Source organism: Odocoileus virginianus, chromosome 5 (assembly GCF_023699985.2).
Source record: "Odocoileus virginianus isolate 20LAN1187 ecotype Illinois chromosome 5, Ovbor_1.2, whole genome shotgun sequence".
In the NCBI taxonomy this organism is placed as follows: Eukaryota; Metazoa; Chordata; class Mammalia; order Artiodactyla; family Cervidae; genus Odocoileus; species Odocoileus virginianus.
The window spans coordinates 40944643-40972118 of NC_069678.1; the positions used below are offsets into that span (position 1 = coordinate 40944643).

The 27476-nt window shown below is 36.2% G+C and overlaps 1 protein-coding gene across 1 annotated transcript in view; it reads left to right on the forward strand.

Annotated features, from left to right (window-relative positions):
* COL24A1 (collagen type XXIV alpha 1 chain) overlaps nucleotides 1-27476 on the forward strand; it is a 350400-nt gene that overhangs the window by 226555 nt on the left and 96369 nt on the right. The window contains exons 31-36 of the mRNA XM_070467179.1: nucleotides 1742-1795; nucleotides 11456-11509; nucleotides 16292-16345; nucleotides 16713-16766; nucleotides 18062-18115; nucleotides 18280-18387. Coding sequence (XP_070323280.1) covers nucleotides 1742-1795; nucleotides 11456-11509; nucleotides 16292-16345; nucleotides 16713-16766; nucleotides 18062-18115; nucleotides 18280-18387 — 378 coding nt within the window. The remainder of the gene's footprint in view (nucleotides 1-1741; nucleotides 1796-11455; nucleotides 11510-16291; nucleotides 16346-16712; nucleotides 16767-18061; nucleotides 18116-18279; nucleotides 18388-27476) is intronic.

The window sequence follows — 27476 nt, forward strand, 5'->3', positions numbered from 1 at the left end:
TATATAATTGCCAGACTTCCTGAAGGCAATAATTTAGAAGAGTAGGAGTTGCAAATTGCAAATAGACAAGGGCAGTATTTCATATATCATTAGTAGTCATCAATAACTGGTACACAGTACATGCTCAGTTATACTTTGAATGGAAGGATCAAAGAGGACCTGGAATTTGATTTAGAGTTTTATAGTCTTGGTGGTTCAGGCAATAAAGAATCCTCCTGCAATGTTGGAGACCTGGGTTTGATTCATGGGTTGGGAAGATGCCCTGGAGAAGGAAATGGCTACCCACTCCAGTGTTCTTGCCTGGAAAATTCCATGGACAGAGGAGCCTGACAGGCTACAGTTCATAGGGTCGCAAAGAGTAGGATATGACAGAGCGATTTCCACTTTACATACCATTTTAGAATATACCTCCATGTCTAAGATTCAATTTTATGTTACCATGGATAACATGGTGTAAAAATGGGATAAAATAAAGAACATTGGAGAGGTCCAATTTGATCATTTCTGGTCTTTAAGTTCTGAGACCCTTGTGCCTTCCCAGGCTATAAGAGCGTAAGTCACACTCCTTTATTTCTTGCCTGGAAAATCCCATGGACAGAGGAGCCTGGCAGTGTACAGTCCATGGTTACAAAGAGTTGGATATGAGTGACTGATCATGCACACAGATATAAAGAACTCCTATGACTCAATGACAGAATAATAAACAATACAATAGCAAAATGAGCAAAAGGACTTGAGTAAGCATTACTCTAAAGAAGATATATAAATGGCCAATAAATACATAAAAAGATTCTCAGTATCACTGGTCTTTAGGGAAAAGGAAATCAAGACCACACTGAGATACCACTTCCCACTCAGGGTAACTGTTATCACACTCACACACTACACCTATATATGAAGAAAAAATAATCAGTGCTGACAAGACTGGAGAAATAGGATTCCTTGTGCCATGCTGATGAGAATGTAAAATGGTGGGGTTGCTATGGAAAGCAGTTTGCCCAGCTCCTCAAATTGTTGAACATAGAATTATATATTATCCATCAACCCATATAACTCACTTCTAGGTACCCCAAAGAATGTAAAGTATGGATACAAACAAATGCTTGTATATTAATGTTTATAGGAGTGTTATAATAATAAGCAAAATGTAGAAAACCTGAAGTGTTTATTGATGATTAATGGATAAACAAAATGTGGTATATACATATAGCAGAATATTATTCAGCCTTAAAAAGGAAGGAAATCTTGACACATATTACAAATGGATGGGTCTTTATGCTACATGAAATAAGCCAGACACAAAAGAAGAAATAGTGTGTGATTCCATGTGTATAAGATCCTTTAAGTACCTACTTTGACTACTTTAAGTCAAATTCAGAGACAGAAAGTAGAATTGTGGTTGCCAGGGAAGGTGGGTGAGGGGTAGGGAGCTATTTAATGGGTATAGAGTTTCAGTTTGGGAAGATAAAAGATTCTGAAAGTGGATAGTGGTAATAATGGTGTACACAACAATGTGAATATACTTAATGCCACAGTACTCTAAATTTACACATACTGTACACTTTAAAATTATTAAAATGGTGGATTATATATGATGTGTATTTTACCACAAAATAAAAAATAAAGAATCGGTAAAGATGGAAAAATTAGACGGGAGGATCTTAAAAAAAAAGCTGAGGTATGGAAACTGAAACATTTTCAAACACCAATTTTTCTCTAAACTTTACCTTTGTTTATTCAGGGTTTACAAGGACCCCCAGGGAGTGCTGGAGACAGGGGACTTCCAGGAGAACCGGTCAGTATATTTTTGCGTTTCTCTTTGTGTTTTTCTCATAATGTATTTTACCTGTCTCTTATTATTGCTCTGTTGTTCTGTGGCTGGTAAGTTTTTGAAATCAGCATTTATCATGGGCAGCTAATTATAAGAATGAATATTTTGCTGTGAAGATAATTTATAGTGCCTTCCTGGTTTCATAAAGTCAAATTTGGTTCTGCTTATCTGGAACCATTAAAACTTCATGTATTTCTATTTTCAACAAATATAATTCTGGTTTATTGACTCTCAGAATTTTTTTCTTAACAGCTTACTGTTTATATAATAATTATTATACTCCCCCTTACACATATACACACACAAAATCATATTTATAAGGGCAACTTGATAATAAAAGACCATATAGAGAAGCCAGACTCTACACGTAATGGGCCAAAATGTGGAAACTTGACAGAAATGCTAGTAGGTCAATAATTCAAAAACTTACATCACATTTTCATACATATGCCTCAGTTATAGATTTTCCATAGAAAATGAACTGTGAAAATGAAATACCTTGCCACACCTTCTTTCTCACAGTATATTCTTTATTGCCTATGAAGTCATTCTTCTGGCTAATGGTATCAGATGTAATGTGCAGTAACATGCTCCTAAGATTTACAATACAAATAGTCTTTGAAACTACTGTGTGGTTGATCTTATCCATCATGTGACACAAAAGTTTGTAAGTGGTTTTTGCACAGTTCACTTAGCTAGTGTGAAGGAGAAAATTCTAATAGTCAAAGAACTCTTTTTACCCATCTATGTTCATTACCTGCTTTATATATTTAACCTGTGGTATAAGCTTTTCAAACAATAAGTAAAGATTTTACTATGTGTGTACTTTTTCCAAACATAGAATCTTAAATGTGATATTGATTTTATCAAACTAAATTCTTCTCAGTTTTCTCTGGTTTATATCTCTTAACCTGCCATCCCAATTCTAATATTTATTTGATCAAAAATCATGCAAATATCTAAATATCTCTTTCTTCTAAAGAGGCTATAGCTCCTTGAAGTCAGAGACCACTTTGTTTTTTTTCATCTTTGCCATCCTCTTTCCTAGTACAATGTCTGGCATATTTATCTATCTAGTGCATATTTGTTAAACAGCACTGACCAAAAGGTCATATGCCCAATGGTGTAATCATTTAGCTGGTAAGACTAGCAGAAGTGAAACAACATTAAAACTAATCTCAATAAAGAATGCATTTAAGTCACGATAAGTATATCAATGGAGCTATGGCAACAACAAAGATAATATCAAGTTTTATACAAAAAAATATTTACTGTTGTAACTGTAAATAACTAAATGGCTGAAAAAACTTAAAAATTGACATTCAGGTCCCAGGGTCAGTGACTCTGGTAAATAAAATATAAATCAATTTGTAATGGATATCATGGGCTTTGTTTCACATATTTGAGCTACCTAGTAAAATCTAAGGGAATGTATAACAAAATAAATCATCTTAATCTAGGGTTAGGGAAACTTCCAGAAGAGGAGAATTTGTGCTGTGAACTGAAGGATGAAGAGTGGGTTACTTAAGCAAATATGGGGAAAAGTCATTTCAGAGAGAAGTCATGACCTGGGAGAAAGCCTTATATATTAATCTGAAGATCTAAAAGAAGGTCAGTGTGACTGTGACACAGGGAATTGAGTGGGAAGTAAGTACAAGATGAGGATGGAAAGGGAGGCAGGGGATGAAACACATGCAACTCTATAAGCCCCATCCCCAAACATATGTATTTTTAGCCTAAGAACAAAGGGACATCATTGAAGGGATAGGGCTAGTTTTATGATTGTCTTATTATTTTATAAAACTCACCCAAACCATATAGGAATGAACCAAGAAAGCCTTTCTGTTACAACAGTCCAGATAACATAGAGCAGAACATTTTTGATTAGCAGAGAAAAAAGTAGGTGTAAAATATTCCAAATGAGATAAAATCAACAGGAGAAAGATGTAAAATATGTGAAATATCTGAAGTATGGTTCCTAAGGTTGTGGCTTGAAGTATCAATAGGTTATCTCTCATTGAAACTGAAAAAAAAATCAGCAGCAATTTATGTTTGAGAATGGAAGATTAAATTTAGCTATATTGAATCTGAGGTGTCTTTGAGAAATGTGAAGATGGCAGTTGATTGTGGCGCTCAAAACAGAAAGAAGTGAAAAGTGAAGTGTTAGTTGCTCAGTCATGTCCAACTCTTTGCAAGTCCATGGACTGCAACCAACCAGGCTCCTCTGCCCATGCTCAGTCATGTCCAACTCTTTGCAAGTCCATGGACTGCAACCAACCAGGCTCCTCTGCCCATGCGATTCTCCAGGCAAGAATACTGTCATGGGTTGCCATTCCCTTCTGCAAGGGATCTTCCCAACCCTGGGAGTGAATCCAGGTCTCCTACATTGCAGACAGACTCTTTATCATCTGAGCCACCAGAATAATATCCTGAAATTTAAAATATTGGGGTTATTGGTCTAGGGAGAACATATAGGAAAGAGAAAAGGATATTAGGATGAACCTTGAAGAAATTCCACATATAATAATTGCTGATAGAAGGGAATGAAACTGCAGAAAAGATTGAAAGATGCAAGAGGAAAATCAGATATATAAGTTAGGAATTCAGCACTAACCATAACCCATCTTAAAATCTTCATGACAATCTTAAATTCCTTTAGAAGTATGTAAGCAAAAATAATATATCTATATTAAAGTAGAAATGAAATTTATATGCCAAAATAAGAGAGAAAATGGAATCAAAGTCTTAATGTAAAAAGAGTGGGAAAAAGAATGGAAGACTAAAAAAAGAAAGAACAAGTGTAGCAAATAGAAAATGGTAATAAATATAGTAAGTATTACAGCTGTATCAGGTATCACTGAAATGTCAATGTTCTAAGAAACAGAGAGAGTAGAAATAAAAATGAGACCTAATTGTATGTTGTCTTCAAGGAACCTACTTTAAATATAAAGACATAGATATATTAAAAGTAAAGGGATAGATAAAATGGACTAAGATATACTAACACTAACCAAAGGACAACTGAAGTAGGTATATTAATTTCAAACAAAATACACTTCAGATCAAGGATAATTATGAGGGATAAAGAGGGATATTATATAGTGATAAAGGTATCAATTCTCCAACAAAATATAATTGTGCTTAATGTGTATGAATCTAACAGGAAAGCATCAGATTATGTGAAGCAGAAACATAAAACTCCAAGGATAAATAGACAAATTTATTATTTCAGTTGGAGACTTTAGCACTCATCCATTTGTCAGTTATTGAGAGATCCAGCAAGCAGATAATCAGTAAGATTATAGTTGAACTGAACATCACCATTAGAAAACTGGGTCTAATTGACATTTATGAAAGTGAAAGTAAAAGTGAAGTCTCTCAGTCATGTCCGACTCTGTCAACCCCTTGGACTGTAGCCTACCAGGCTTCTCCATCCATGGGATTTTCCAGGCAAGGATACTGGAGTGGGTTGCCATTTTCTTCTCCAGGGGATCTTCCTGACCCAGGGATTGAACCCAGGTCTCCTGCATTGCAGGCAGACACTTTACGCTCTGAGCCACCCAGGAAGCCCATTTATAGATGATTTAATCCAGTAACAGCAGAATATACATTCTTTTTAAGCTAACATGGAATATTCACCAAGATAGACTGTATTCTGGGTCATAAAACACACCTTAACAAATTTCAAGAGATGTCATACAAAATATGCTCTCTGTTCATAATGGATTTAAACTAGATGTCAGTAAGAAAAACATAACTGAAAAATATTTAAACTACACACTTCTAAATAACACTGGTTCAAATTTTCTCAAGAGAAAATTTGACAATATTTTCAACTAAATGAAAATGAAAATATAACTTATCAAACTTTGTAGATGCAGTGAAAGCAGTGCTTAGAGGCAAATTTATAGTATTAAATGCATACATTAGAGAAGAAGAAAGATCTATAATCAGTAATCTAAGCTTCCACTTTAGGAAACTAGGAAAAGAATAGAAAATTAAATACAAAGTAGGCAGAAGAAAGTAAATTATAAAAACATCAGAGCAGATGGCCAGTGCAGTGGACATGGGTTTGATCCCTGGTCCAGGATGATTCCACATGGCCTGGGAGCAACCAAGCCCATGGGCCATAACTCCTGAGCCCATGTGCTGCAGCTGCTGAAGCCCATGCATGCTGGAGCCTGTGCCCTGCAACAAGAGAAGCCACCCTAAAGAGAAGCTTGTGCACCCCAACTAGAGAATAGCACCTGTTTGCCACATCTAGAAAAAGCCTGGACGCAGCGACAAAAATACCAGTCTGAAAATAAATAGGTTAAAAAAAAAGTCAGAGCAGAAATCAACTAAATTAAAAACAGGAAAATAGAGAAAATCAATGAAACAAAAAATATATTCTTTGAAAAGACCAATAAAATTGGTGAAACCATAGGCAGAATTATCAAGGAAAAAAAAAGACTTTAATTACTAATAGTAGAAATGAAAAAAGGGCCTTCACCACAGATCCCAAAGTCATTAAAAAGACAATATAGGAATACTACAAATAACTCTTTGCTCACAAATTTGATAATCTAGTTGTAATGGACAAATTCCTTGAGAGACATAATCTACCAAAACTTAGACAAAGAAACTGATAATCTGAATAGGCATATTTTGATTAAGGAAACTGAATCAATATAACTGAATCAGTTTGCCATGTACCTGAAATTAGCACAACATTGTAAATCAATTATACACCAATGTAAAATAAAAATTTTTTTATACTTAATCAATAATTAGTAACCTTCCAAACAGAAAGCACTAGGCCTGGATGGTCTTACTAGTGAACTCTTTCAGAGATTTAAAGTATCATAAAATGACACCCATTTTCTACCACAATCTTGTTTTCAGATACAAGAAAAGTATGATCCATGAATGAAAATTTTGATAGGTTGGACTTGATTAAAATCTAAAAACTTCTATTCTTGGACATGTTCAGAGAATGAAGACATGTCACATAGTGGGGAAAAAATATTTGCAAGACAGGTATCTGTTAAAGGACTTGTATCCAACGATACAAAAAGAACTCTTAAAATTCAGCAATAGGAAAACAAACAGTTCAATTAAAAAATACAGAAAAGGTTTGAACAGACATACAGATGGCAAGAAGCAAATTAAGATCTGCACAGCAGCATGTGTCATTAGAGAGTTGCAAATTAAAACAGTGGCATGCCATTGCACATCTGTAAGAATGGCTAAAATCCAAAACACAGACAATACCAAATGCTAAAAAAGATGTGGAACAAAAGGAATTCTCATTCATTGTTTGTGGAAAGCAACTTTGGAATACAATTTGGCAGTTTTCTACAAAGCTAAACATACTCTTACCACATGATCCAGCAATCATACTCCTTGGTGTTTACTAAAATAAGTATAAATTTATGTCTGCCAAAAATCTGCACATAAATGTTCATGGCAGCTTTATTCACAGTTGCTAAAAATTGGAAGCAACCAGTAATGTCCTTCAAAAGGTAAATGGTTAAAAAAATTATGGTACACTCATACAGTGGAATATTATTCAACAGTAAAGAGGAATGAGGTATTAGTCCACAGAAAGATATAGAGTAACTTTTAAATACATGCTAAATGAAAAAAACCAATCTTAAAAGTATGAATACCATATGATTCCAACTACATGACATTCTGGGAAAGACAAAACTTTATAGACAGTAAAGAAGAATGATGGTTGCCAGGGGTTGGGGGAAGGGGCCAAGAGATGAATCAGTGGAGAAAAGAGTAATTTTAGGGCAGTGAAACTATTTTGTATAATACTGTGAAAGTGGATACCTGATATTATGTATTTCTCAAAACTGTACAACACAGAGTGAACCCTAGTGTAAGCCATGGACTTAACAAGAGGAAAGACATTCAGGCATGAAACAGCCTGATATTTTCAGGAAAACTTTAATAGTTGCATTCACTACAGTATCATGTCAAAAGTAGAAAACCTATGACCAACATAGACATTATATTAAAAAGCAGAGACATTACTTTGCCAACAAAGGTCCGTACAGTCAAAGCTATGGTTTTTCCAGTAGTCATATATGGATTTGAGAGTTGGACCATAAAGAAAGCTGAGCATCGAATAATTGATGCTTTTGAACTGTAGCGTTGGAGAAGATTCTTGAGAGTCCATTGGACTGTGAGAAAATCAAACCAGTTAATCCTAAAAAAAATCAGCCCTTAATATTCATTGGAAGGACTGATGCTGAAGCTGAAGCTCCAATACTTTGGTCACCTGATGCAAAGAACTCATTGGAAAAGATCCTGATGCTGGGAAAGATTGAAGGCAGGAGGAGAAGGGGACGACAGAAGATGAGATGGTTGGATGGCATCACTGACGCAGTGGACATGAGTTTGAGCAAGCTCCAGGAGTTGGTGATGGACAGGGAAGCCTGGCATGCTGCAGTCCATGGGGTCACAAAGAGTCGGACACAACTGAGTGACTAAACTGAGGATGTATTACTATTTGGTTAAAAGTTTATTTTGATTCTTCCTCATACTATACGTCAAAACAATGGTTTAAATAGATAAGTATTTTAAAACCATGATTGACAAAATAGTAGATGAAATTTTTTAATGGAAATGTTTTAAACTTAAATATGATGGAAAAAATCATAAAAGACTTAGATTTAAGTACATGAAAATTTTAAATTTCTTCCAGCCTAATTTTTTTTTAATGGTACAAGATTTAAGGAGAGGAATTCTCTGGTGGCCCATTGGATAAGAGTTCACCAGCCAATGCAGGGAACATGAATTCAATCCATGGTTCGGGAAGATTCCACATGCTGAAGAGCAATTAAACCCATGAACCACAACTACTGAAACTCGTGTGTCTAGAGCCTGTGCTCCATAACAAGAGAAGTCACCATAATGAGAAGCCGACATACCACAATGAAGGGGAGCCCTCACTTGCTGCAACTGGAGAAAGCCCACATGTAGCAGCAAAGGCCCAGTACAACCAAAAATAAATAAATACAATTATAAAAAAACAGATTTTAGGAGATACACTAAATGTTAAAAGGGTTAAATGGTGGTTTGGGGTCATTTTTACTTCTTTGTATTTTCAAGTGTTCTATTCTGAACATATTTGGTGGGGGAAGTTATCTTTAACGTTATACTTTTAAAATAAAATGACAAGTCACAAACTGGGCAGATGTTAGCAGTAAAACAGGACAGGAAAGAGTTAATGTCCACAACATATAAAGAACTCTACAAAATTTTTTAAATGACTCCCAAAATACATGGGCAAAGAGCATGATCAGGAAAAATGTAGAATATTACAAATATCTGATAAACAAATGACAGAATATTCAACCTCACTGGTAGTCAAACATATAAAATTTTAAGATACTAGGTGGTCTGTCAAAATAACAAAATTAAAATAATGAGCTTAAAAAAAAACTTATTGACAAAATAATATCCTCTGCTGGTATGAATTTAATGAAATAGGTTCTAATTTTATTACATTGTGGAATGTTAATTTTTGCAACCTTTCTGAAAGTTGACATTATGAGCAAATAATGCTATCATGTTTCTCTCAGTGTATTTCTACTAGGATAAAACAACATTCTGAGGAGAATCCATAAACTTTGAAATACTGTGCATAACATGCAATAAACCATAATTGAAAAATATTACTGACTTCTTAAAACCTCTAATGGCTGTACTATTGAGTGAGAACATTTGTGATACCTACATACCAACCTTTTAATTCTAATTCAAATATTTATCTCAACTATTTGGCAATATTGTCTGATATAACAGACTTAACATTCACTTACAGTCTAACTTGTATATAATAAAGCCTATAAAGCAGACTTTTATTGTAAAGAATTAAAAACAATATAACTGTCTAGCATTAAGAAAATTATTAAATCACAGTACTACAGAATGTTAAATGGAATATATTATATAGTTATTGAACAATTTTGTTGTGAAATATTTATAATATGATGAAAATATTTGCATTTATAATAGACTCTTAAACATTAAACAGATACAGTTTTTTATAAATATGCTCCCACAAAAGAACTAGAAGGAAATATGCAAGTATATTTACAGTGTCATCTCTTATGACAGAATTACAGATGATTTACTTAATCTGGTTTTTTTTGTAGTTTCCATACTTTTTGAATATTTTATTTTATTTTTAAAAAGTGAAAGTGAAGTTGCTCAGTCGTGTCCGACTCTTCTCGACCCCATGAACTGTAGCCTACCAGGCTCTTCCATCCATGGGATTTTCCAGGCAAGAGTACTGGAGTGGGTTGCCATTTCCTTCTCCGGAAATATTTTAAATGAACATTAATATAACAACTTAGAAAAACATTTTAAGATAACCAGCCATGTCACAACTTTTTCCCTATTAATACATTTTTGAAAAGTGAAATGTGTACCAAGTTGTGATGGAATATAAGCTCATAGAATTTTAACTATCTTGTAATTTTCTGAATCTAAAAATTGCCTTCTTTGTACTGTCTTTCAGAAAGACCAAAAACTGAAAACACCTTCTTTGGGTGGCTGGAAACATAGTATTAAATTGCAGTTGCTAAATAAATGTTCTGGAGAAGGAAATTCCACCCCTCTCCTCTATTCTTCCCTGGGTAATCCCATGGACAGAGGAGCCTGGCGGGCTACAGTCCATGGGGTTGCAAAGAGTCAGACATGACTGAGCGATTAATACTTTCTAAAGTATTAATCTCTCTAAAGTGATTTTACGTAGTTAAATGGCTCCACACACTAATTATTTAGTGTTTATTTACTTATATTTATACTATTAAGTATTACAGGGGAAAATATCTCCATAAATGTCCCACATGCATTTTATTGCACCCTAGTGATTATCCCATGTAAATATTGTTACAGTTATTCATATGAACTAGAAGAATTGTTCAACTGGACTCACTACTGTGATAAAATATATCATCTAGCAAACTCAAGCATATTTTTATTTCATTGGAGACCATATATTTGCTTCTTTAAAATTGCTACTTTGTTTGCCATATATTCTTCAGGAATATTAAGTAAATCTATGATTGTCGTGGGAGAGTCCCAGGTAGTGCAGTTGGTAAAGAATCGACCTGCTCAATGCAAGAGATTCAAGAGACACGGGTTCAATCCCTGGGTCGGAAAGATCCCCTGGAGGAGGAAATTGCAACCCACTCCAATATTCTTGTCTGGAAAATCCCGTGGACAGAGGAGCCTGGTGGGCTACAGACCATGGGTCGCAAAGAGTTGACACCACTAATCGTGCACACGTGCACATGATTGTTATACTCATTAAATAAGATAATTCTGAAAGCCGTAGGCACTGTATTAAATGTTTATGGAATGAATGAGTGATTTAGGGAATGAAAAAATGAAAAGCACCATCCTTTCTTTCCTTTTCTTTTGAATCCAAAGAAAGCTTAATATTATTAACAAAAAAAGATGAATCAACTCAAGATTTAGTTTTGTTTATACAGAGTAAAGTAATACATTGATAAATGTATTTTCCGTTGTTACATATGATATATTTTAATTATATGCACATATTAATTGAAATATAGAGTGAAATTTATTTCTCACATCTTAAATTTTGTTTTTATATAGGGACCACGAGGACCACAAGGTGATGCTGGGCCTCCTGGAGAAATGGGTGCTGAGGTAATTTTTCCTGGGGTTGTTTCTTGTTGGTTCATCAGTTCAGTTCAGTCGCCCAGTCGTGTCCGACTCTGCGACCCCATGAACCGCAGCCTACCAGGTCTGCCTGTCCATCACCAACTCCCGGAGTCCACCCAAACCCATGTCCATCGAGTCGGTGATGCCATCCAAACATCTCATCCTCTGTCATCCCCTTCTTCCCCTGCCTTCAATCTTTCCCAGCATCAGGGTCTTTTCAAATGAGTCAGTTCTTCACATCAGGTGGCCAAAGTTTTGGAGTTTCAGCTTCAACATCAGTCCTTCCAATGGACACCCAGGACTGGTCTCATCAGTACTCAGTATTTTTTGTAAGACTTTTCAAAGGTAAAGTTGATATCTTAGATATATATTTTGAAGAATAATTTTATAGTATTTTATTTAATATTCAGAAAATAAAATCTAAAGTTCTATTAAAAGCAGGGATAACTGTTGTATGAGCCTAATTTTATACATGTAACTTTCTCTTAACAATTCATTTAAATAACAGAGCAAAAAGTAAATATAGCTTTCTCTTTACTGATTTAATGTTGATAGCCCTTCACTCTGTTATAGAAGAATATTGAAAAGTGACTCATTCGAGATATATTTAAGAATAATAAGCTCTCAACTAGATAGCTCTGAGCCCTCTCCCTTTGGCTTTAATTATTGATTTCCTGTTGCCTTCTATATATGCACCTAGATAGCCTACAGACTTTTCAAATTCAAAATATCTAAACCAAACCCACCACTTTCGCACTGTTACTCTTTTTATTCTCATCTCACTGAAAGATGCCGCTTGTGTCCAGTAACCTCAAACTGAGAGCTTTCCCAGACTCCTCTTCCTGCCTCATCCTGTCCCTTCTGCTGTGCTTTCCCTTTAATAAGCTCCCACCAGTGTCTCAGCTCTTTTATTTTCTTTGTGTTCCTATTGCCAATGCTCCTTATTCCATGTCTCCTCCAGCTGCTATTATTCCTTAGCTGTTTGTTGCAAGTATATCTTTGTCATATCTTCCTTGCCCTTGAAATTTTTTATCAGCTCTCAGTCTTTAAATAAAGTGCCAATTACTTAACATGAGAAACAGTGTTCTGCATTGTCTAACCTCTGCAGACCTGTTCAGCCACATTCCAATAAAACTTTTCTCCTCCTCTAATCCCATGATTATGCAATGCTTTTTTGCTATGCAGTATGTATTCACTAAAAATCCAAGTGTGGCTGAGATACGATCCCTGACTCCATCAGCAGTTTATAATCTATTCCAGAAGATAATCACGTAAAAGATGATTATACTTCAATCTGTTAGACCCAATGATGGAGACATTCACAGGACTTTATAAGAGTACAGTAGTGGGTACATAGCCATAACTGGATAAGGGGAAAAAGACTTGTTTGCATTGCGATAAGGGGAGGGTATTGAGTTTTAAGGAATGAGTATGAGTTTGTTGTTGTTTAGTTACTAAGTCATGTTTGACTCTTGCAACCCCATTGACTGTAGCCTGCCAGGCTCCTCTGTCCCTTGGAATTCCCAGGCAAGAATACTGAAGTGAGTTACCATTTCCTTTTCCAGGAGATCTTCCTGACCCAGGAATTGAACCCCCATCTCCTGTTTTGGCAGGCGGGTTCTTTACTACTGAGCCACAAGAGAAGCCCAAGTATGAGTTAACCATGTGAAAAGAGAGGATAAGGGTACACAGCATAGTATGAGAAGGAACATGCAAACTTGAGGCAGTAGAGATTCTTAAAGTCAAAATAAGCAGTAAGGATAGATGAAATTACAGAGGAATGATTGGATCAAATAAAAAAAAATCTTATCTACTCTTGAAAAAACTTGAATTCCTAAATATTTATTTGGCTGTGCCAAGTCTTCATTGCGGCATGTGGGATCTTTAGTTCTGGCATGCAGGCTCTTAGTTGCAGCATCAAGGATCTAGTTTTCCAACCAGGGATTGAACCTAAGCACCCTGCATTGAGAGTGCAGAGTCCTAGCCACTGGACCACCAGGGAAGTCCTTAAATTTTTTTACCTTATGGGCTATAGTAAGTCACTGTAAGGGCGCTGGGCAGTGATAAAGTCTTGTGTGTCTTTGGAAGATCATTTTAGCAACCTGAAGGAGGATGTATTTAAGAAGTCAAGAATGCAGACATGTATACCTTCTAAAAGACTGTTGCATTGAACTAGGTAAGAAATGATAGAGGTCTGAACTATCTGCAAAGGAGATGGATTTGAGAAATGTTTGTTGTATGAATTCTGGAGAAACTGCATATTTGTGGGATATGAAAAGCAAAGGGAAAAGAGAAGTCAAAAATTATTTCCAGATTTCTAGGTGCAACAGAATGGATGGCAATATCCTGTCCTGAGACAAGTAAGAAGAATGTTCATCATAATCTGCTACTTTGCCCAAGGTAAATGGTTAACAAGTAGCAGACATTGTTTTTGAATCCAAACCTGATTCAAAAGCCAGTGCTGATAACCTATACTATGCTACATTCTCTGAACCTAAAGAAAGCAGAGAAAAGTCATAGCTCATAACTTGAAGTGTTGTTGTTGTTTTTAACAGAATAGGAGACAGTTCTCTTGTGATATGAAGCAGGGGTTAAGTAGATCCACTGAGGAAAATATGCCAGAATAGTGGTTGAGGGAACTTTCCTGGCAGTCCAGTGGTTAAGACATCATGCTTTCAATGCAGGGGGTATGGATTTGATCCCTGATCAGAAACAATGATCACACTTGCCATAGTGTGGCCAAAAAAAAGAATAGTGCTTGAGGAAAATGGTTACAGATATGTAAAAGCAAGTATACCTTACTAAAAGTCAAGCTGAAGTGGGAGACTTTGAATTTGCATTAGATTAATAATGATGTTGTTAATAATAGGTAACAATTTCAGAGAAATTTCTGTTTGCCTAGCAGTATCTATGTACTTTATCATATTAATAAATTCTCACAATACTCAGGTAATACAGTTATTCTCATTCTACAAATGAGGATCCATGAAATGATTAAGCAACTTGTTCAAGAGCAATAACTAGTAGTAGTGGCAGAGCCCACATTCACATTTAGGGAACCCAGTCTCTTAGTCACTGTACCTCTCACTATGTAATGTTGCCACTTTGCACGGGAGTATAATTTTTCCATTGATACTCAACTAGGAATGGAAATAGAGAAGGCAATTCAAAGTGCCAATCCAAGATTGGCATAAGAAAGGAGGTACCACTGAGATCAGAAGATCAACCATTGGATTTAGCCTAAGAATAAAAAAGCCAAGAGTCGCTGACAGATTGGGTGAAACTGGGGACTAGATGAGGTCTAGGAGATTAAGAGAAATTTTGATATGGAAGAAATCTGAAGAGAGTTGAATTCTCTCTTGAGAGAGAATTTTAACCTTAGGATAGAATACTAAATCCTGTAATTTCTGAAGCAGAGCAGAAGCTCAGGCAGTCTCACTTCATGATCCTTCCTCTTAAGTTCTGGAATACACTGTCTCTTGTAAAGTCACAAAGGTAACCAATGTAAAATTTTAAATAAAATAATCATTCCAAAAATTGGTGAAATTATGGTAAAAGGGAAAGAGTTTTAAGGGAACTAAACTTTTAGCAAGGTAATATATCAAGAAGTAGAGGAATATTTCTTGATTATAAGGAAAACTAAAAGCAAAAATTGTTTTGTAAAGTAGTTGCCTCTGATGAGTGGGTCTGGGGTTGTTCATTACAACTTCATCTGTACTGTTGTGCACTATAGCTTTTACTTTCAAAAAAGCAAAGTAAATATGGATTGTGGAAGCTGAGTCAAGATAGAAAACAACTTCTCATCTAAAATACTATAACAGCATAAGATACATTTTAATCTCTAATAATTACAAGGAGGTTTATCACCCATGGATCAGAACTATTGAGGGAATCCCTAGAAGACAAAAAGCAAACAGGAAACTTCTGATCAAACTGTATTAATATCATAGGTTAATGCTTTAACCTACCCCTGTACTCTGAAAATATGGGGATATAAAATGCATATGTGTGTGTTTATAATTGTGTGTATAAGTACACATACATACACATACACATAGATTGACAAAAAAGAGAAGAAAAAGAGTGAGAAAGAAGAAAAAGCAGAGGCATGCATAGTATGCTCAAAAACAAGATAAATATCTCCAAGAGACAAAAATACAACAATGATTACAGGAGCACCATGCTTATAAATAGCCAGAAATTGCAAGTTATATGTTTTCAAGATAAAAACTTCAATCAAAAGCTTCCCAATGGACCCCCACTTATGAAAGGAGAATGGGAAAACAATGCCATACACATGTATATATATAATTCGTATCTTCTTTGTGTGATATGTTTTATAAAACCAATAAAGAAAATGCACTTTTTTTCAGGAAGTATATTACAAGAGGGATGAAAATAAATGGGGAGAAGAATTCAAAGTGAAAAACATAGAGACTAGTAAGATATGACGGTAGAAAATTAAAGAGGAAATGGGAAGTAGTTTTCGCGACCGAAGATTAAAGGGTGAGAGGAAGGATTAGAAGACCCTGGTCTAAGAAGTCCTGATTTATGGTGGTACTGTTTTAGCATTTGAACTCTTCAAAGTCCCAGAAATTATCTGGTCTTATGCCATGAAGTTTACAAAGGGACAACAAGAATCCTTTCCTGGATATAGATATCCCATCCTTGGGCTGAAGATTACTACCATCTTCTTACGAGGTTGTTACTGACTTTATATTGGTGAAGGAATGTGTACAAACAATGTTCCAAATCATTCTCTTCTAGGGACCTCCAGGTACTGAAGGGGAATCTGGTCTTCTAGGCGAGCCAGGCACAAAGGTAACATCCCTTAATAGTCAAGGAGACTGCTCAAACCTTTCACCACTGACCACTATGTTTGCCATATTTTGGTGAACACCCACCACCTTGGAAGCAGGTAAAGAATAGTAGATAAAAATAGAAAGTGTTCTCAAATGAGTCAAAAATATTATTTACTTATCCATATATATGCATACATATCTATACATACATATATATATGTATATATGGGAAGGAATGCAAATGAAAAAGCAAAAATATTGTAAATAATCTGAAGAAAAGAAAGGAGCATTGTTTTGGAACCCCTGTCTTCATAATATGCCCTCCATAATTATTAAACATGCAGTTTTAGTAGAAAGGAGTTTAATCTTCCCCTTTGTTTCTGCAGGGAGATGTTGGACCTGCGGGCAGTGTCGGAGCTGCTGGGGAGCCAGGGTTACGGGTAAGTGCCTACGAGAAACCATTCTGATGCACTGGCCAACCTATCTTACAGATTGAAAGCTCAGTGTAAAGACTTAAATGATTGTATAGGAAGCTTCTCTTGCATTATAGAAAATGTTTGTCTTTATTCCATAAGTTGAAAAGTTGCATGCTAAACTCTTCACGTCATTATTTAATAGCATTGAGAGCCCTAACCTCACACATTCTTTTCTCAGAATCAGATGTACTCAGCAGAGTCCTTGCTAAATGGTCACTGTGCATGTCACTAATGTTAGCAAGAAGAAGAAATTCACAAATACTAATGTTCAGCTCTCATGCTATTTCCTGACCTAACAAGACAGATAAGGCATTGAAACATAATTTGTGTTTAGAAAACCAAAAAACCAAAGGTGTGCAAAGCTAATAAGTTGCAAAGAAATAACTAGATAATTACAATGAGATAGCTTACATTCTAATATAGACAGTGGTTCATTTAAGCTGTGGTAAGGTTTTTCCCAAGATAACAGGGGCCAAGATAATTTTAAGAGACTTTTTTTTTTCTTTTTTACTAAGATGCAAAAAGTTTTCTTTTTTGCATCCCACTTCTTTCTTGTTCATTTTTCCTCTGTTTTTCAGGGGTGCAGACAGTATGAGGTGAGGGTAATGAAGTATCAGCAGTGGGAGCAATGGGCAGCTGTGGAGACACTGATTAATTTATTTTTAAATGGTTCAGGTGGCAGGAGAACTAGTGCTCCTTTAATCACTTCATAAAGTGTAGCTCTACATTTACTTCTGCAAGTTCTAAGCCAGGAAGACAGCTTCCAAGTAAGGGCCTGCTCTGAATATCACTTCTCCTGTGTGAGAGAGAGAACACAGACCTAAAAATCTGGTACACTGATTTTAACTGAATTAAGTTGTATTAATCCATGTAAATTCAGAAAAGCAAGCTACTACGATTTTATGAAATTCAGTATTTAAGAACTGTAGATGTACAGTCTTTTAAGAAATGTAGATGTAGGTGTCTGTTTCCAAAGCTACCAAATGAATATATATTACCCTTAATTACCTTAAAGTTGTTAATATTCCAGGACCCTCTTATTTGAATTTACAGTGCTATAACTCTTTACATCATCTTCAGAGTTATTCCAGGCAAATTAAATCATGTTTATTATATTGTCAGGTACTCCTTATAAATAAAGTAGAAGTAGGAATAAATGTACATAAAACTGCTACTTCTATGGATACGAGGAACAAAAAATAAAAATCAGGATAAATGACTCAATAACATAATAGATATTATTTTCTGCTGCCAAATAGGGTGAACCAGGAGCTCCTGGAGAAGAAGGTCTCCAGGGTAAAGATGGATTGAAGGTAAATTATGCTTTTAACATTATGATTAAGGTAGATGTTTTTGAGAAATCTTTAAAATATTATATTACACTTAATTTTCTATGTGCCAGCAAAAAATATCCTTATTGCATGGTATAATTATTTCACTACTTTCTTTTTCTTAAAATTTTTTGCTGTGGTTATAGGGGAACCCAGGAGGAAGGGGACTTCCTGGAGAGGATGGAGAAAAAGGAGAGACAGGCTTACCAGGGACCACAGGGCCTTTGGGTGGACCAGGTCTGATGGGCCCTCCGGTGAGTACCTCTGGGTTCAAAACTCAGTGAACTCAGCCCTCTGCACACACACACACACACACACACGTGTGAATCATATACTCACATTCTTGACCCCCTTATATGTCCATTTGGTGTTTGAAGGTGTAGAATTATGGCTTGAGCGAGGGACGAACCAGGCACTGATTATCAGCCTAACATCCAAGGAAAAAAGATACCTTTCCCATATGTCACACAGGTTATTGAACTTCTTAATTTTTCCTCTCACTTTGAGATATAATTGACATATATAAGTTTATAGAACATGACATGTTGATTTGATATACATAAATATTGCTAAGTGATTACAATGGTACATTGTTTTATTTCAGCTTCAAAAATGACCTTTAGCATTTTTTTGTAAGGCAGCTTTAGAGGTGATGAACTCTTCAGCTTTGGGTTGTTTGGGCAGCTCTTTCTCACTCCTTTATTCCTGAAGGACAGTTCTGGGTATAGTGTTCTTGATTAAGGGGTTTTGTTTTTCTTCCCATATTTTAAAGATGTTATCTCATTCTCTCCTGGTCTATAAAATATGTACTGAGAAACCTACTCATAGTATTATTTGGGTTGTTATATGTGATGAGTCACATTTCTCTTGCTACTTTTAAAATTCTCTCTTTGCTTTGATGGTATAATTACAGTCATCCTTCAGTTTCCATGGGAGATTGGTTCCAGGACTGCCACAGATACCAAACTCTGCAGATGCTTGAGTCCCTTATATAAAATGGCTTAGTATTTGCATATAACCTACCTACATTCTCCTGTATACTTTAAATCACCTCTAGGTTACTTACATACCTAGTAAAATAAATACTATGTAAATATGTTGTAAATATAGTATAGATGCTATGTAAACTATTGTCACTGCATGGCAAATTCAAGGTTTGCAACTTTCTGGAATTTTAAAAAAATATTTAATATTTTGGTGATATTAATATCATTAATATTTTGGTTGTTTGACTCTGCAGTTGTGAAACCTGCAGGTACTGAGTGTTGACTATAATGTGTCTCAAAGTAGCCCTTTTGGGATTCAATCTATTTGGTATCCTCTGAGCCTCAAAAATCTGGACAACTATTTCTCTCCCCGAGTTTGGGATGTTGTCAGCCATTATATCTTTAAATATTCTTTCTGCTCTTTTCTTTTTTTATTCTCCTGGTATTTGCACAATATTGTCCTACTTGATGCTTTCCTGTAAGTATCCTAGTCTTTTCTTTATTCTTTTTGCTCTTTGGGATAATTTAAAATCACTTATCTTTGAGTTCATTGATCCTTCTGCTTGAGCAGGTCTGCTGTTGAAACTGTTGAATTCTTCAATCACTGTATTTATCTCTAGGATTTTTGTTTTGTTTATTCTCATGATTTCTATTTCTTTGTTGAACTTCTCATGCATTGTTTTCCTAATTTCATTTAGTTATCTGTCTATGTATTCTTGAAGTTCACTGCACTGTTCCAAGAGGAATATTCTTGCCTGGTGTGTTGCAGTCCATGGGGTTGCAAAGAGTTGAACACAACTTAGCAGCTGAACAACAGCAATTCTTCCCTGGAGAATTCCATGGACAGAGGAGCCTGGAGGGTTTACAGAAGATGGGGTCACAGATTCTTTGTTAGACTGTTCACAGACTTCCATTTCAATTATTGAAGTATTTTAAGTTTCTTTTGGTTTTGTTATGTTTACCTGTTTTTTTATTATCACAATATCCTTGCATCGATGCTTGCACATTTGAGTAAGTGATCTCCTCTTCTAGATTTTATAGGTTTGTTTTGGCAGAGAAAGACCTTCACCAGTCTCTTTGCTTGAGGGACCTGGATGGGTCTGCTTATAGTGTTTGTGGGCTGGCACAGCTTGCTACTAAGATCTCCAGGTTGGTGAGGTCCCTACACATATTGTGAGGCAAGAGGAGAGTTGCCACTGGCTGGTCTCTGCAGTTGGGTTGGCCACCTGGCTAGTCTCCACATAGTAGTGGGGCCACTAAATAGGTACCCTGGTTGGGTAGGTATGCTGGCTGGGTTCCATGGTCAGATGGGGCCATTAGCTGGCTTCTGAAGTTACCTCTGGTAGGGTATGATCTCAGGCTATGTTCCCTGGAAGGACAGTAGCACTTGTTGGATTGTGCAGTTAGGCAAGGCCTCATGTTATACTCCCTAACCGGATGTGGCCCTGGTAGGACCCCATATTCAGGCAGGGCTGCAAACATGGCTTCACAGTTGAATGGAGCTACAGGCTGTGCCCCAGGTTTGAACAGATTTGCTTTGTGATCAGTTAGGGCACTGGCTGTTGGATGAGGCCACTTGCCAGGCTGTCTGATTAAGTGGGGCCTTCAGCTGCATCTCACAGATAATACTCCATGGTAGGATGGAGTTACATTGCATGGATGAGGTTACAAGCTGTTTTTATAATTGGACAGGCTGTAGGTGAAACTGCTGCTGAATAGGGCTGGATCCCACAGCTGGGAAGTACTTAACTTAGCTGGACTCCAAGCCTGCCCAGGGTCACTGCTCAGGCTCCCTGGTCTGCTGGCGTGGCTCCCTGCCTGAGCAAGGCTGTCATATGGACTCCACAGCTGCCTAAGTTCTCAGACAAGGCTTTCTGGTTGAGCAGGATGGGAGCCCATGCTTAGCTGTTGAGCAGTGTTGTAGAATTACTCACCTGCCCAGGCAGGGCCATATAACAGGCTCAAGAGCAGGTATGAACATTTGGCTGGAGACACACACCACTCCATCATTCTGGCCTGCAGAATTCCATGGACTATACAGTCCGTTACTTTACCAACAAAGGTCCGTCTAGTCAAGGCTATGGTTTATCCGGTAGTCATGTATGGATGTGAGAGTTGGACTGTAAAGAAAGTTGAGTGCAGAAGAATTGATACTTTTGAACTATGGTGTTGGAGAAGACTCTTGAGAGTCCCTTGGACTGCAAGGAGATCCAACCAGTCCATCCTAAAGGAAATCAGTCCTGGGTGTTCACTGGAAGGACTGATGTTAAAGCTGAAACTCCGATACTTCAGCCACCTGATGCGAAGAGCTGACTTATTTGAAAAGACCCTGATGCTGGGAAAGATTGAGGGCAGGAGGAGAAGGGGACAACAGAGGATGAGATGATTGGATGGCATCACCGGCTCAATGGACACGAGTTTGGGTAAACTCTGGGAGTTGGTGACGGACAGGGAGACCTCGCGTGCTGCAGTCCATGGGGTCGCAAAGAGTTGGACAAGAGTGAACGATTTTCACTTTCACTTTCCAAATCATGCAGAACTGCAGCCAAGCTCCCTGATCAGAAAATGCCACCAGCTAAGTTCCGCAGATAGGCAGACCACTGGCTGGGATCTCTGTTCAGGTGCTGCTACAAGCAGAGATGAAATCCAATAATACTTTAGTACTGGTTACTGTAAATCTTGCCCCTTTGCCCATCTCTTATCTTTTCCCCAGTTGTCAGGCCCTCGAGTTCTCCAAATGATCCTCACGCAGACCTGACTGGGCAACTCTGGAAACACCTTGCAACAGTAGATGGGCTGAATATCCGCTTTGGGTTCTCTTTTTCCCCACAGGAGACGCTATAGATCAAATGGGTTCACTCCACAATGCTATGTTGGCCTGGGGAAAAGACAATGCAACCCAAATGAAACCTTTCCTCCAGCTTCTTAATGTGGTTATTCTGTCTCTGTGATTCAAAAACCTGCTTCAGCCTCACCCTCAGGTTCCCAGCCACACTTCTTGAGACTTGGATTTCTAGCATTCTTGATAGTTTTAATTTTTTTAGAGGATTCATCAGGACTGGACCCAAAGAGAAGCCAAATAACAAGTACTGAGAAAGTGTAGTTATCTTCCTGAGAAGTTTCCTAAAATTTGTTTTTATATAATAAAGTCATTAATGATTATTAATATTTTAGCATAGATTTTTTTTTTCAGGCAATTGGCCTAGTTCCCTAAGGAAATACTAAAGTTATTTGGAGTGGTGGCGGGGAGGGCGGTGGGACACAGAACTAACAAAAAGAAAGGTCTAATCATGCCGTAGGACAACACAGCCAGGAATCCCAGAGGGATGATGCAGAATGACAAATGGTGATGGGTAGAACAGAGATGAAAAGGGGGCTCAAAACAAGACATGGAAAAATGATAAACACAGACTTCATCTGCTTCATAACTTTTCCCAGGAATAATCCTGCCTTGTACACATCTTTGGTGCCTTTTTTAGTAACAACACATGTGCATTTCTTTTTTATTCTTTTTGTTGTTCTTCTTGGAATTTTAAATGCCTTTTAGCTCATAAGCTCAATAAAAATACCATGGCATATTTTTTCAAAAGAATTTTATGATCCAAGGAGCTATTGCTTAATCAGGCAGCCTGATGTTCAATTTATTTTTGCACATCAAAATAATTCTTCCTTAGGCAATGTCACAAAGATGCTACCTTAAAAATTCTTTTAAAAAAATAAGAAAGAGAGTGAAAAAATTAATTTTTTTCAAGTAAAGAGATGTTCTTTTTGCTTTCTAAAAGATTGGAAAATGATATCTTGATAGAAAAATAAGGCAAGGGAAACATCCGTAACTAATTCCCAAATCCAAGATGAACTCTTTGAACAAAGGAAAACATTTTGTATTTCATGCTTGAAATCTGCTCTAAAACAGACAATTCAGTTGTCTAAATGCTTAACTCTGCATGAGAAAAGGAGCTTGAAAGCTTCTGTGAAGAAACATATGCCTGACTTATGGTCCATCATTCATTTCTTAAAAAGTGTATTGCCCTGCTATTTAAGATCTAAACAGATGTGAAGCTATGTACTCTGAAGCTGAGTAGGTATAAATGAAATTGTCTTGTTTTATTGCTTTACAGGAAAACTTGATGGGATTTATTGACGTTTAATTTTCCCATCTGTGTAAAGTGGTATGATATTAGGTAGAAGTGAATAGCTTAAGAGAATCTGAAATTAAATAATGCATACTTTTCAAAGAAGCTTTTTCAGTAGAGTCTTAAAAGTGAAGTCAAAAAGATGAGAGGAATAGTTAGAAATATTTAGAAAAGAATGAGGTATACATGACTCTTGTTTCTAAGACAGTTTCCTTGGAAACCCTGAAAATAATCACTGTGGAAACTTGAAGTCAGTGGCGTTAAGGAGTAAAAGGTTATCTAAATCCTTATCTTCCAAATGATTCATGTAACTCTGGTTTTAGACTTGCGTGTTCTGAACTGTTGTGTTGTAAAGCAACACACAATAGAAAGAACCGTGCACTGTCTACTCTGCAAGAGTTGTTCAAACCCCTAGTCTATTACTAAAGTGCTGTACATTGTTCTGGGAGTCGTTCTTTGGTTTCTCAGTTTACACGTTACACTTAATAAAGGGGTTGGAGCTCTGCAGAACCCCTATGATGATTGTGTCAAGGAGGATGCTGAACTGGAAGGACTTTGTTTATTCTTTATCTGCTTGAATCAGAGAAGATTCTCCATGTCTGGTTAACATATTAGCTTCTATGCAGGCTTTTTTTGAGAAGAAAAGGTTACATAGCCTTAAAAAAAATTAGCTTGGATGTTTCTAAATTTTTGTTAGCTTTACACACTGTGACTCCATAAAAATTTTCTAAATATTTAGAAATTAAATTTTTTTTAATCTTCTGAATTTTTATATAGTTTATAAATTTTTGTTAGCTTTACAAACTGTGACTCTAAAATTTTTCCATTCACTAATTCAGTGAAGTTTATGAGTTCCTTGGATGAGCCAAGAACTCTGCTAAGTTTTGGGAATACCAAGCAAGATGAGGAAGGTTCCTGATCTCAGATTTGACAGTATCATGGAGAAGACTGAATAGGCAAGATCACTGCAGGTGGTGGTTAATGTAGTGATAAAGATAAACAAGATGATAATAAAGGACAACTGGTTAAGGGAAGGGGAAAGCCAACTAGTTAAGAGAAGAGAAGCTATTTACACTAAGGCAGTGAGGAAAGGCTTCTCTAGATAGGGGAGGATTGAGCTGAGACCTGGAGAGTGAAGATGATCCAGGGAATGAAAGAACTCTGGAGATCCTTCAAGGTAGGTCAAATAACAATGGAATAGCAAGGACCAAGATGGGGAGGTAAGAATGATCTAGGTATTTTTGGAAAACTAAAAGGAGTTTGCTACAGCAGAGTGAATAGTGAAACGTTGTTTGAGATGAGCTTGAGGAAATAGGTAGGTAGCAAATCATGAAGGACCTTTTAAACCATAGTAAAAAAATTGGGGCTTATTTAAAGTATAGTAAGAGGCCACTGAAAGATTTCAAGCAGAAGAAAAATACAGTCTCTAATGGGAACATTCTCTGTAATTTCCAAACTTTATTTAACAATGTCTAGTGTTATTGGTTACCTCAAGGGATAAATTAATTTCCAGGGAAAAAAAATAAACAAGATAAATTTGAATTACAAAAGCATGTGATGTACTGAGAAAATTTAATGAGAGAAAGAATGGTCTTTTCAATAAATGTTGCTAAAACTACTTGATACCCACACACTAAAAAATTAATTTGGATCTTTCCTTATGCTACACACAAAATTAACTCAATCTGGGTCATAGATCTAAATTTAAGAGCTAAAACTATAAATGTCTTGGAGGACAACATAGAAGGAAATCTTCTTGACCTTGGGTTATGCGAAGCCTTATTAGATAACACCAAAATTACAAATAACAAAGAAAAACAGATAAATTGGACTACATTAAAGTGAAAAGTTTTAGAACTTCAAAGAACACCATCAAGAAAGTGAAAAGACACCATAGAATAGGATAAAATATTTGCAAATCATATGTGATAAGAGACTAGTATCCAAAAATATATGAAGAACTCTTACAACTCAATAATAAGATAATTTGATTGTAAAGTGAAACAGATATTTCTCCAAAGAAGATATATATAATTGGCAAATAAGCACATGAAAGATACTCAGCATCATTAACTATTAGGAAAATGCAAATAAAGTCACAATGAGATACCACTTCACATCTACTAGAGGGAAAAAAGAAAAACAAAATAATAAGTGTTGATGAGAATATAAAGAAATTGGAACTCTTATACGTCATTGGTTGGATGTAAAATGGTACAGCTACTTTGTAAATCAATTTGGCAGTTTCTCAAAATGTTAAAAACAGAGTTACCATATGACCCATCCGTTCTTGGCATATACCCAAAAGAATTGAAAACAGGATTCAAACAAAAATTTTTACATGAATGCTCATAGCAGCATTATTTATGTTAGCTCAAAAGAAATAACCAAAAATGGTCATAAATCAATAAATGTTTATTAATTAATGTAGTATATCATACAATGGAATATTATTTGACAATAAAAAATATAGTGATCCATGCAAAAAAAAAAAATATTGATTCATGCTACAATCTTGATGAACTTTGAAAACATTATGCCTAGCAGTCAGTCATAAGAGACCACATAATACAGGAAATATCCCAAATAGGCAAATCTCTAGAGACAGCGAACTCAAGTTGCCTAAGGTTAGGGCTTGGGAGGAAACTGGAAATGCCTGTCAGTGGGTACAGGATTCTTTATGGGGTGATAGAAATTGATTCTAAAATTATGGTGATGGTTGCACAGAACTATAAAAACCATTGAATCATACACTTCAAATCAGGGGTCCCCACCCCCCAGGCTGTGGACCCATACTGGTCCAGGACCTGTTAGGAACCAGGCCACACAGCAGATGAGAAAGCAGAGCTTCATCTATATTTACAACTGCTCTCATTACCATGTGAGCTCTGCCTCCTGTCCGATCAGAGATGACATAATAAATGTAATGCACTTGAGTCATCCTGAAACCATACTTATCTCCCCAGTCCATGGAAAAATTGTCCTCCATGAAACCAGTCCCTGGTGCCAGAATGATTGGGGGTCACTCCTTTAAATAGATTAATAATATGGTATGTGAATTATATCACAAAAACCATTGTTTTTAAAAATAGATGTGATATGTTACTTCTGAGACTACAGCTACTCTCACAAAGTTAATCAGTAGGGAATCCCAAATCCGTCCTCTGTGGTGTGAGTAGGCTGAACATCAAGGCAACTATTCCCTGTCAACATGACATTTGTTTAAAAACATTCTTATTTGTGTAATCATTGAAGAAGTCTATTAAAACATGCACATTGAGAAATGATTGCCTTTTTCTACTCTGCCCTGCAAGTCTCTAAATACACAAATAGGTTGCAGTGGGTCATGTAAACTTTTTTTTTTTAATTAAAACTTTTAAAAGCCAACATTTTGGAGAAAATTATCATTGATGCATTTCTGAACAAACACTAAAATAAACCAACCTAACATCAGTGGAAGTTTACCACCGCCACTCCCCAAAAAGAAAAACAAACTACCTTTAAATAGAAAAAAAGTGAATGAAAATACCAGGGAAGATCTTTCTGATATGACAGAAGAAAATACAATATAGAACACAGGCAGTGTCTTTTCTCACACATAACGAGCTCTTCAAATATGTTTGAAAGTTTACTATGCAGGAGATTTCTAACAGGTCCATTCGTTCTATTTCCTAGAAGCTAAAAAGTGTAAAAATGTCACTATCCTTTGCCTTTTATTCATGAACTTTGGTTTTAATTCCAACAGATAGTAAAATTTTTTAAGGTGTTATTTATTTACAAATAGATATCTAGTAGACCAGCTACTGTCTGTAAGACTAAATATTTTCTCCTTTGGGCATGCATTCTAGCATTCATTTATTAAATATTTATTAAGCATCAATTATATACGAGACACAGTTCTGGACCCTGTTAGAACAATGAGCAAAACAGACAAGATCTCTGCTATCATGGAACATGCAGTGTAGAAGGACAGTGTGAACAAGAATAATAATTTCTGATAGTGAAAGCCCTAAGAGGAAAATAAAACATGGTAATGGGATTTTGAATGCCCTGATAAAGGGGCTACTTTAATTGGGATGGCCACAGAAGGACTACCTGAAGTTACATTGAACTAGATGCCTAATGATAAAAAGAAGCCAATCATGTGACTATCTGAAAAGGAGTTTTCTAGGTAGAGGAAACATCTAATGCAAATGCCCCAAGGTAGAAAGGGTGTCTATTAAA